The sequence below is a fragment of the Chiloscyllium plagiosum genome, chromosome 4 (assembly GCF_004010195.1).
Source record: "Chiloscyllium plagiosum isolate BGI_BamShark_2017 chromosome 4, ASM401019v2, whole genome shotgun sequence".
NCBI lineage: Eukaryota > Metazoa > Chordata > Chondrichthyes > Orectolobiformes > Hemiscylliidae > Chiloscyllium > Chiloscyllium plagiosum.
Window position 1 is genome coordinate 29,562,578 of NC_057713.1, and position 12,568 is coordinate 29,575,145.

Here is a 12,568-nt window from a genome sequence, read left to right on the forward strand (position 1 = left end):
GCAAAGCAATGTTAATATAATTGTGGTGGCACAAACATTTATTGCTACTGGGCCAACTGGGCCAGAATGTATCAATAGTTGAGAGTCACACGAAATGGAATTATATCTTCTGGGCAAATGCATTCCAAATTATGAGACCTTTTACAGGGTAAATAAAGAGAACTTGTTTCCAACTTGCAATTAGCCTAGATATACTTGGCAAAAGAACCAATGGCCATTGGGTAGTAGAAGAAGGTGGAGGAGATGAGTTAAATTCTTTTATGCAGAAAATTGTTATGAACCAGAATCCATTTTCTGAACATGTAGTACAAACAGATTTCAATGGAAACTGGATATATGTTTGAAAAGGAAATAAAAAAGAAAACCTGGGAAACAAAGGAAACACCATGAGCCACTGGAATTATGGAAATTGTGTGAGCATTGCATTATAAATTGGCTAGTGATAGGTGAAAGAACCAATAAATACTCACTGCAGTCAGGCACACTCCCCTGTTGCCTTGTTCCAAAGATCTCTTGTCCATTGGAATCTACACACCAACACAGACTCCCCTTCTGACACTGGACTGGGAGATAGTTTCCACTGTTATCACATGAGGGGGTGAAGACATTACCAAACGAGGAAGCTGTGAACCTCTCAATTTCACATTTTGTCGGGCCTGTAACGAAAGGTAAAGCTCACTAGCAAAATGTTATGTTTTGATGTGTATTTCCTCTTCTTTCCCTTGATGCTTTTGATGCTTTGTTTTTGTGTCAGGATACTCTTGTAGTTGAACCCGTGTTCTGCACTTCCCATTTGAAGAACTTTCACTTGCCTGTGCAGAATTCACAGGATGTTCAGGAATGAACAAAGCATAACCTTGAGTTTATATCAGCTAATGGTTTTACCACGTACCCAGACATGACACTGCTTTTGCAAGGTTACAGAATAAGGAAATTTGAGCCAAAAACAATATTATTCCAAATTATTAGCAAGGAGGTTGGATACATACTAGGCCAGGTATAAGCTGCCCCTTAGTTTGATGCTTTTCATTGTCAGTGGCATTTGTCCAGGTGAACATTAAGTATAATGGTTTTTAACTTAGGTTCCTACATTGTTGTCATATTCTCACTTGCCACATGCTGAGCTCACACAGTACAATGTGGTGCCAACAGGAAGGCTCCCCCTCCACTTGAATTAGGAGCTGGGAGCAGCAGTGAGGAGCACTCATTCCAATTGCTGTTGAAAAGAATATCAGGTTCAATCCAATAGTCTGTTACACTTTGGCAGCCATTCCATGTGGGCCATGGAATTGGAGCCCATACAAGGTCCAACACTGGGGACAGAGTCGAGAGTATGGTGCTGGAAAAGCACAGCAGGTCAGGCAACATCCAAAGAGCAGGAGAATCGATGTTTCGGGCATAAGCCCTTCATCAGGACTTATGCCCGAAACGTCGACTGTCCTGCTCATCAGATGCAACATGACCTGCTGTGCTTTTCCAGCACCACACTCCAGACGCTGATCTCCAGAATCTGCAATCCTCACTTTCTACCATATACTTTGGGGATGGCTCGGTCTTTACCATTTGTGTGTGGGATTTGCCCCTAATCAATCCAAAAAACAGTTATGCAGACATTTCTGTGTTCATAGTCCAGAGACTGACAGGCAAACAGTGTCGAACAAATCCTTCCACTGTATCTTGGGAGATTGAGGGGTGATATTATAAAGGTTTATAAAGTAATGAGCTGCATAGACAGGATGAATGGCAGGTGTCTTTTCCTTAGGGTGGGGGAATTTCAAAACTAGGGGGCATACTTATAAGAGAGGTGAAAGATTTTAAAAAGGACATGGGGGGCAACTTTTTTGCACAGAGAGTGTTTTGTGTGTGGAATGAACTTTCAGAGGAAGTGGTGGATGCAGGTACAGTGACAATGTTAAAAAGACATTTGAATATGTACATGAATAAGAAATGTTTCGACGGATATGGGCAAGGAGTATGCAGGTGGGACTAGTTTAGTTGAGGATTGTGGTCGGCATGGACTGTTTGGACTGTACTATATGAATCTATGACTCTATAAATGTTTAAAACAATATCAGATTCCCGTCCCCTCCATCCCTCGTACCTATCTCCCCTCCCCCACCCCCTGCCTCTCGGTCCCAGTCCTTCCTTCCCAATCTCCAAGTCCCTTTCATCACCACTTGGACATGGCTTCCCATTCCTGCATCATCAATTTTTCAGCATTTTGAAATGCTTTACAAAACAGCACGGAGGTATTGTCTCCAGTGGAAGAATTGTAGATGTTCAAGATAAAATATAAATGTGGTTCTGTACAGTAAGAGAACACACTCTGTTAATAGCTCTGTCCAACAGGGGGAGAAAAGAACAAGACTCATTGGAACAAGAAGAGCCCTGAGGTGTCATCAAACCTCAAATATGCCTTAAAATTGCAGGATTATACATTCCCTGCAGACACTGGGATTGGAAAGGAAGCAATCATAACTGCAGTTCAAATTTTATGCTGAATTACAAACGTTTTGGTGTAACTCAACACCCACAAAAGAATGGACAGCATTTAACCAAATCTATTTTGACATAAAGTTCGTATAGCCAGGGTACAGAAGATGTCACTGGTTAAAACAAGGGTTCAGAGGTGGAAGCTGATGGTTAACCTGGTGATATACCGTTAGTCAACGTCAGGATGAATCTTCTCTGCGAGCACTTACATCTAAATCTGCCGGTGATCAGCAGTCGCACGGCGAGGAATCTCCTCTGCAGAATGCGATAATTGCCAGTGTCTGTGAACGTGTGCCCATTCTGCGAAGCATTGAAGATGGTATCATAGATTTCATCCAATAACAACTCCAGACCTGACAAAGAAAACAGTAAAACTAATAAGAGCAGGCAGGATTAGGATCTGGATAGCAAAATACTCACTCTCCCTGAGCAGTAAGGGTTCTGGAAATAAAAGCCATCAGAAGAGTCACTGGATTCGAAATGTTAACTCTCTTTCTATCACCGTAGATGCTGCCAGAGCAGCTGATTGTCTCCTTCTGTTTCTATTTCAGACTTACAGCATCTGCAGAATTTCACTTTTGCTCTTTACAGGTGTTCTGGAGAAATTAAAGTGCTTGCCGTGGGGTTGATCAACGAGAAGAGGCCTTTTAGACCAAGAGTCTCTATTCTGCACAGATAAATTGGATAGCATTCCATGAAAAATAAATCCTGCAACACTTCACTTAACCAGCCTGTGCTAGTGTTTATACCAGGTACAATCTCCTTCCATTCTATCTATCTAATCTGAGCCTCTCAATATATTTTTCTCCTTTAGATAGGAGAAAGGAAAAGAGAGAACAATTAGCATTTATCGAGCTACCTGATACCTCCAAGCACTTCATAGCTGATGCAATACTAACCTGAGGTTGATTGAGGAATAAATATTGATCAGAACATTGGGTACTTCTTCAAAATAATATCATCCAATTGATATGAGCCTATCCAGTAATAGGCTCCTGGTCATGGTGAAAACGATTGTTTAGGAAATCACTCATGCAACTCAAATCCCACAATCATTTTACGGAACCAGCTACTCACAAATACTGAGCAGTGTTTTTATTTTCAGCTTCATTTTTCTTTTGGATAGTTGACAACGTTGCAAGTCCCAACTAGTTTATACACTATTTTTCAGCAAAATCATGCCTTTCGACAATCCCAAAGGTTGCCTTACCTTACCCAAACATTACATCTGCCAAACATGTCCTGAGACCAGATCTAAAAGGATACTTAACTTCTCTGAAAGGTGAGAAATAAAAAATATTCCTCCAGCTCTCACCCCAATGTCCATCTCCCTCATTTTCATTCTCAGCGTAATTGGAATTTGAGAGCTTATTTTATGCTCCTTCCCTTGCACATTTCCGGCTGCATTCCACACATTCAGTGCCTATCTCACAACTATGCCAACGGATACCCTCTGCACATCACACACAGCCTCACAGACCTGTACTTCAATTTAAACTCTACTCCCAACATGTTTTTATCACAATTGCAATTGGCCCAAATCAAGATTAATGTGGAAGCCTGAGAAAGCAGTAGAAGTTCTAACCAAAGAAGTTGCCAAGGACACGGGTAGGAGGTGGTTGTTTACATATGTACCTTGCCGTTAAAAGAGGCAGTTATGACAGGATTGCTACTGGAACAGGGTGTTAATTCAATTGCTCCACTGACAAAAACATAGGGTTGAAATGTTGTCTTTGGCTAGATTCTGTATTAATGAGAAGGGAAATTCAGACAGATCCACAAGCATATGTTTTATACGATGCAAAGGTTGAACATCCCGTGGACTAGCTTTGGGAATACAGCTATCCCCCCAAGCATGGCACTACATGGAATAAAGTGACATCCTCCCCGTTCTGCTGAGTGGCAGTTTGGTTAAAAAGACAATCCTTGGGTTGTGTACAGTCAGAGCAACACTCGGTCAAAACGGTTAGCCTTGGGACAGGAAGAGACGGCAGTGGTAATGGAGGGAGGGGTGGAAACACCCAGTGTTGACTACTGTTTCTGTGAGCCAGTGTGCAAAGTGTGGGCGTGTGAAAGTTGACTAAAACATGCTGGCTCACCACAGCGGTTGAACACTGACTCAGCTTCTACATGAAGAAGGGCCATGTTATTCTTGACAGCGGCCATGCTTGTGGAGCTGGGCACCAGTGGGGAAGAAGGGGGATGAGACTTAGGGAAAATAAGACTCGTGTTTTAACAGCCTGACATGATCACTCACCCGTGGCCTGAAGTTCCCGTCCCAAACTGTCAGCACAATAACAGTAAGCAGAAACATTGGCAAAACTTCTCCTGAAGGCACTGAATGTGTGGAATGCAGCCGGAAATCTGCAAGGGTAGGAGCATAAAATAAGCTGTCAAATTCCAATTACACTGAGAATGAACATACAAGTCAGAAATTCATACTTTGTATCTATATTTTATATTTAGATATTTCTTTGTTCTGGTACATCATACTTAGAGTACTCTCCAAAAAAACAAAGATGGTCATAATTTGAATCTCCTCTGCAATTCTAAATCTAACCAATTGCATCCTCACTTCCATTCTCTCCTCCCAAATGTATTCAAGATGACTGGAGGAAATGTTATGGTATTGACAGTCAATTAATACAAAAACAAATCTTCACGAGTTTTGAGAAGATTTGTAGCTCAAGTTGAGGTTCTGGATGTCCTAGGACAAGCCAAACAGGGATACACACAAGTCTAGAAGCATGGCATTCCAACCAGAACTCTAACTATAACACCCCTCGAGTTAGACCCCATCTACCACCCCCTGAGAAAAAGAACTGGAAATGACGTCACCACAGGAAATGACATCACCGAGCCAAAGAAACCCAAATGTATAATTAGAAAGCAGGATCATTTTCAGGCTTTCCAGCACTCGGCAAAGCTAAATCATGTCTGTGCTCACAATCTACTCATATATGTGGGATAGGACCTTTAGCCCAAAACAAGAGCTAGCACAGTGGGTCTTCACCTGGAGACCCACTGAAGATGTTGCCTAGTATAGTGACAAAACATCTGGAAATGATGCTCAACGAGCAAACCTACATCCATGAAAACAAACGGACACGTGAGCCGACAGGTGTGAATCTGCAGATTTGCAATGCAAGGGTGTTCTTCCTATTGGCCTCGCCAAACATTCATCCTCAATTACCATCACTGCATCACATCTGTTTATTGATTCTCCTGGTACAGTGGTAGCATCCCTACCTCTGAGCTCGGAGGCCCAGGTCGCAGCTGCTGCGAGGTGTGCATAACATCTCTGAACAGGTTGACTAAAAATATTGATTTAAATCATACTGTCCATGACTGTGTACAAATTGCTTCACGTTTCAACAGTGCACATACTTCAAAAGTAGTTCACTGGCTTTGAGACACTTCAAGCTGGTGAGCAGCACTTCAGAGACATCTGTTGTTTTCCTTCAAATCATTTTCAGGCTTTCCAGCACTGAAAGTGTAGCCTCCACTGCAATGTAGAAATTGCAGCAGCAGATTGATGCACAGCAAGATCCCACAATCCACAAAGCAATAATAGTTAGATCACAATGTGAAGGTGCCGGTGTTGGAACGGGGTGGATAAAGTTGGGACTCAAATGCCACCTGGTGTTGTGTAACTTCTGACTTGGTTAGATTATGTTACAGGCTTTGATTGAGGGACAAATGCTGCCCTGACACTGAAAGGCTTCTCTTACATCTCTTCAAATATTTCAGAGAGGTCAGACATTGCACAAACTCTCTCTCTGCTCTGTGCTAGTTTAGATTATGTGATTAGGTAATGGTGCTACCACTTAGCCCAGGCTTACATCCACAAGCAAACATGATTAGAAGTAAGGAAAGATCACAGGCACATCAAATCCAAAGCATAATGATACTCCTGTCATTGTTCACCCACTGTATGAACACACAATCTCTGTGGGCAAAAGATGACCCTGCAGTAAAATAAAGAAAAGGTAAGATTGTCCTGGTCAAGTCGCTAAGGACATCAAGTTGTTAAGGGGACAATGATGATCCATAATTGTTCTCCATCCCAACTGGTGAGGAATTCAATTCTTACAATGTCAAATGACCTACTGTCCTGTGAAATTCCCTTTTGAAAGATGAGAAGACATGTTAACCCATCACATGGTTCAACACATTGTTTCAGAAATAACGTTTCCAACTTGCCCATGACTCAACGAGTAAACCTACCACATAGTGCTGTTCTTGATTCAAAATGCCAGTACTAATCTCAGTTAGGGCAGTGCTGGAGATCACTGGTTTAGGGAGGACTAAACAACCACGTTTACTCATGTAATGTTTAACATTGCATCACAGTAGTTTTGTCAAATAAATCTGATACTGAGCCACACAAGTAGCTACAAGGTTAATGATCAAAACCTTTTCAAAACTACAGAATGTGACCTGTGGATCGGTGCTGGGTCCACTGCTGTTCGCCATTTATATAAATGATTTGGATGTGAACATAGGAAGTATGGTTAGAAAGTTTGCAGGTGACACCAAAATTGGAGGTGTAGTAGATAGCAAAGAAAGTTACCTCAGTGTGCAACCGGATCTTGCTCAAGTGGGCCAGTGGGTCAAGGAGAGTGGTGGATGGAGTTTAATTTAGATAAATGTGAGATGCTGTATTTTGAAAAAGCAAATCAGGGCAGGATTGCCCTGATGTTAAGGGCTGAAAAATGTGTTGCTGGAAAAGGTCAGCAGGTCAGGCAGCATCCAAGGAGCAGGAGAATCGATGTTTCGGGCATAAGCCCTTTTTCAGCTCTGATCCCGAGCATCTGCAGTCCTCACTTTCTCCTCCTTAATGGTAAGGTCCTGGAAGTTTTGCTGAACAAAGAGACCTTGGAGTGCAGTTGCATAGTTCCTTGAAAGTGGTTGTCAGGTAGTCCTAGGATTGTGAAGAAAGCATTTAGTATGCTTGCCTTTATTGGCCAGTTCATTGAGTGCTGATATTTAATATCTGTCCAGAAGAGACTTGCCTTCTATTGCAATGTTCCCCATATCACTACTGCCACCCCCAGGCCACACACAGATATCTCCATGGTCAAACAAATCATCAACACCAACAAAAGGGCTCAGGTAGTAGAAGGAATGTCCACTCAGCCATATCATTGGTTCCTAACTCTGCATGGTCAAAACAGGAAAGGATACAATGTTCCAGTTCAACATTTTGATGTGTTTTATTGCATCCTTTCTGTTAGAAAGTGATTTATCCTTGAAGTACTTATCCACACCCATTACTCTCTTTAAGGAATCTACTCCTAGAGTTTAAGAGCAATATGAAATAGATATGAACTTCAGACAGACTGGTAACACAGCGGACCACGCATATATGTAAATATACATCCTCAGTGTAGTATATTGGACTGTTGGGGATCAATTATCATCATCCAGATTATACTGTGTTCATTTGATTAGTCTTGTTCTGCCAAAATGAATTGCACATCTCCCCCTTGTGGAGGGATGAATACCAGCAGTTGTAATTTTAACTTTGCAATGCAGTAGAGTCATAGAGTTATAGAGATGTACAGCATGGAAACAGACACTTTGGTCCAACTCGTCCATGCTGACCAGATATCCCAACCCAATCTAGTCCCACCTGTCAGCACCCGGCCCATATCCCTCCAAACCCTTCCTATTCATATACCCATCCAAATGCCTCTTAAATGTTGCAAGTGTACCAGCTTCTACCACTTCCTCTGGCAGCTCATTCCATGCACGTACCACCCTCTGCGTGAAAAAGTTGCCCCTTAGGTCCCTTTTAGATCTTTCCCCTATCACCCTAAACCTATGCCCTCTAGTTCTGGACTCCCTGCCCCCAGGGAAAAGACTTTGCCTATTTATCCTATCCATGCCCCTCATAATTTTGTAAACCTCTATAAGGTCTCCCTTCAGCCTCCGACACTCCAGGGAAAACAGCCCCAGCCTGTTCAGCCTCTCCCCATTGCTCAAATCCTCCAACCCTGGCAACATCCTTGTAACTCTTTTTCTGAACCCTTTCAGGTTTCACAACATCTTTCCGATAGGAAGGAGACCAGAATTGCACACAATATTCCAACAGTGGTCCAACCAATGTCCTGTACAGCCGCAACATGACCTCCCAACTCCTGTACTCAATACTCTGACCAATAAAATTACATTTGCTTCCTTTTTTTTCTTAACCAAAACCTCAATTTCTTTAGGCATCCAGCATTCCCTATACCTACCAGCCTTTTCTTTCACCCTAACAGAAATATGCTTTCTACTTTCGATATGTGTGGTAACAGCCCTAGCTCTAGGCTCAAGTTTCACTTCATGATTTGATGTCTGTGGAAAGTGTGCCTTAATGTTGTGAAACAGTTTGCTTGTCACTCCACAAGTTCTCCTGAAATGTTCACTACATGTAGGAAGAGTGGGAGGGTTTCCTGGTCAGCCAGAACTGTGTATGGTAGTTGCAGTGCAACAGCTTCCCCACAAAAGAGACTCTAAGAGGGACTACACACAACCTCCACTCCCAAGTGTGGTTTTGTAAAGGCCATTTTATCGAATAATAAAGCAGATAAACATTGTGACTGGTTATATCCTGTGCTTATTCTTCCAAAATTAATTGCACATCTCCCCCTGGTGGACGCATATGTAAGGGCGGTTGTAGTTTTCCCTCTGCCCTGATCTCCTTTAAGCAATAAATGCAGCTGTTATGGTATGTAAATAGCATTCCTACTTCTGAGCCAGAAGGTCTTGGTTCAACTCCTACCTCAAGATTGGATAGCCAAAGAAAGTGGGTACAGAGCTTGGGGTATCACACTTGTTTCCTAAACTCCACTCTCTCAAACTCTCACCTCCCTTTAAAACATACCTTATACCCACCTACTTGTGACTCATTGAAACTTCCTAGAAAGAAAGTGTGCACAGAGACTGTGGAATCAGAGTTTGGGTTACTATACTGTGGTAGAATAGCCTGACAACATTCATTCAAATGTTCTTTTGTTCCATTGAGAGATTGTGAAGCTAATTGGCAAAAAGTTGAAAAGAATCACACAGTGGATAATGTGAATGAGGAAATAATTACAAGAACAATTTGGGCTTTTAACAAGTATGGGATTGAAGTAAGGTAAGGAAGACTTAAGAAGTGATACATTTTATGCTTTGGCATTTAAGAGAAATAAAGGTTGTTCTGGTATAACACACATTTCATCAGCACAAATTGGCTATAATGTGATTGATAAATTGTGGACATTGTTTGGATAACACAAACTTTTTACTGAACAAGCATAGCGATTTTTTTATTAGCGATCCTCTACAGCGTGACTTTCTATAGCAGTTTTCCATAGTGTGATTTTCTGTAGCGTGAGGTTGCAGACCAACACAACTGTCGCGTTATAGCAGAATGACCTGTATCAAAATGAAGTTGGAGTAAGTCTTGCAGTAAGTCTTGATTCTGTCATAATGAGGATCAATTAAAGAAAGCCTAGAGCTCTCCTGGTCATAGTGCTGGTAAAATGCAAACATCAAAGACTGAAGAGAGATCATGGGTGACAGAGGATCAACTTATTAGACCACAGGTTTGAAGTATGCTAAAGGAACCAACAATCTCTCTATATTCTCAGCATATTAAAATAAAGTCTCATTCTACCATCTCTTATTCTGACTCTATCTTTCTCAGGAACCCTAAAACCTAGTATGCCTATTTTTTCTTCTTCTCATTATCTTCAAAGTTTCACAACTGACATCTCATCTTCATAATTGCTACTCATTGTTTTACACTGTTTCTCTTCAATACAATCAGCCTTCCAAAATCCCTCTACCAATGAGAAAGACACCAACCAACTCATCCCTGCTTAGCCCATCTGTTTCAGAAACCTTCATTCATGCCATGTTATTGTTGCTATTGCATGCAGGTCCATCTTGAAGGAGTTGATTGTCCGAGACTCACGTTTTTTAGGTAGGAAGTTTGATCTTTGTTCTGAAATCAAAAAATGCTGGACATCACATCACAGCAGTCAGGCAGCATTCATGGAGAGAAAGCAGGCTAACATTTCGAGTCTAGATGATTCTTCATCAGAGCTAAAGTGAGGTATGTTGATAGTGCAGAGCAAGTGATTGGCAGAACAATGGTGTCTCAACTGCCAGACTGGAAAGAACAGACTGTCCCACTGCGGTTGGGGTGGGTGCGGCGAGTGTGGTTGATGGAGGACACGGTGACAGAGAATGTAACAAGCGAAGCGAAAAGAAAGGGTAAGAATGAGTTCACAATCTGAAGGTGTTGAATTCAATATTGAGCCTAGAAGGCTGTAAAGTGTCTAGTTTGAACATAACGTGTTGTTCCTGTAGTTTTCACTGTGATTTGCTGGAGCACTGCAGCACACTGAGGACAGACAAGTGGGCGTCAGCAGGATGCTGTGTTAAAATGGCTGGCTAAGGGAAGGTTGCCCTTGTGTCCTCATATTTCTGAAACATGATTCCCTCTTCCTTACCTGTTGAAGTTATTGAGTAAGTCGAAGATCATCATGTTGGTTGTGTTGATGAACCTACACTGGACGGGCAAGAACTTCCCACCTTTGGAACATTGAGGTGGGGACCTCACTCCATTGCCATGGAGAATTCGCCGATCTTGGACCTCGCAGCTTGTGGGACCTTTATTAATACAAAGTAACGTGAGTATGAAAATAAAGCCTTCATCAGAGTAATTCTAAGAGGCTTCCCTTCTCATTCGAATGTTTGCTGGTGGAACTCTATCAGACCCTAATTTTCTGCTCACTGAAAGACAGGTTCCAGTAAATGGTGTGTTTTCAAAGATTTCACACTATATGAATCATATTATTCAAATTAAGAGGGATAGATACTGTGGATTAATTTAACACAAGAGCTCAGTCTACATGAGTGATTAGCCATTATCCGGAAGGGGCCATTTGCATCATTTGCTGTTAGAGAGAGAGAGAGAGAGAGAGACAGAGAGAAAGAGACAGAGATAAATAGAGGAACCTCGATTAACTGAACAACACGGGTGGCGAGTATTTTCTTTGGATAATCAAATATTCGGATAATGGAATGCTGGACAACACAGTTTAGCCAAGCATCAGGACCTTGCAATCTTGTTCGGATATTCTGAAATTCGGATAATTGAATGCCGAATAATACAAGGTCCATCTGTACATGCAGTGAGAGGTCACTGGGGGGCATCAATCCTCATAAAGCACGGACAGGTGTCCAGTGTCAGACAGGACTACCACACTGTTGACATTATGCACTCCTTAGCCGTTAAGACATCTGACTGTCACAAATTCAATCTGTGTGTATTGTGCACAAGTGTCATGAATCTTGGAATGAGCCCTGAACCCCTAACCTTCAAGCCCAGAAGTTTAAGCCTGGACCAGTTGAATTAGTATTGGTGTATCTTTGGGAGGGATTTGAGGCCCTAACTTCAGGATGAAATGGTGGTCAGGAGCCTGTAGCTTGTGGAAGTTAGACCAAAGGAGATCTTTACCCAGAGGTAGCCTCCAAGATCAAAGTCCAATTAAGGGAGAATTGGACATTGTTGAGACTTGGAGGAGGCTCAGCAGGCACCTCAATATGGAGTTGTCTTCAAAGATATAAGTTTAGAATTAAAATGAACAGAGTAGGCAAGTCCCTAGGATGGGAGGGAAAACATCTCTCGATAACTCATTGGGACTTCAGGCACTCTTTGGGGCTTGGAGGTTCCATCTCCAATAGCTCTCCCAACATCTGGAGTAATTTCAGTAAAATCATAAAGTTGCCCAAATTGGGGCCTGAAACAGGCAAATTGCCTGTCTCTTATCAGCAGCCCAGCCAATCCTTTTGCCTGCCTAATTGTCAAAAACATGTATTGATGGCATAGATGCAGCATGGCGTAGCTATTCTCAGTTCCCCTTTCCTCCAGACTTGCCACATTCTGTCCTTTGGATCTGGTGTAACAGGGGATTTTCCCATTTTCTAGACAGTAATCTGGAAGTGTTTGTATGACTGATAGCTTGAAGATCAACCTAAATAAATGATAACAGATAAACATAGAGCCAAACAGCACAGAAACAGACCCTTTGGT

At 42.1% G+C, this 12,568-nt stretch overlaps 1 protein-coding gene across 1 annotated transcript in view; it reads right to left on the bottom strand.

The window, feature by feature from the left end:
• Positions 1-12,568, bottom strand: part of tg (thyroglobulin) — a 354,658-nt gene that overhangs the window by 331,088 nt on the left and 11,002 nt on the right. Inside the window, exons 5-8 of the mRNA XM_043687541.1 lie at positions 10,983-11,142; positions 4,751-4,857; positions 2,703-2,846; positions 471-656 (exon numbers count right to left, since the gene is read on the bottom strand). Coding sequence (XP_043543476.1) covers positions 471-656; positions 2,703-2,846; positions 4,751-4,857; positions 10,983-11,142 — 597 coding nt within the window. The remainder of the gene's footprint in view (positions 1-470; positions 657-2,702; positions 2,847-4,750; positions 4,858-10,982; positions 11,143-12,568) is intronic.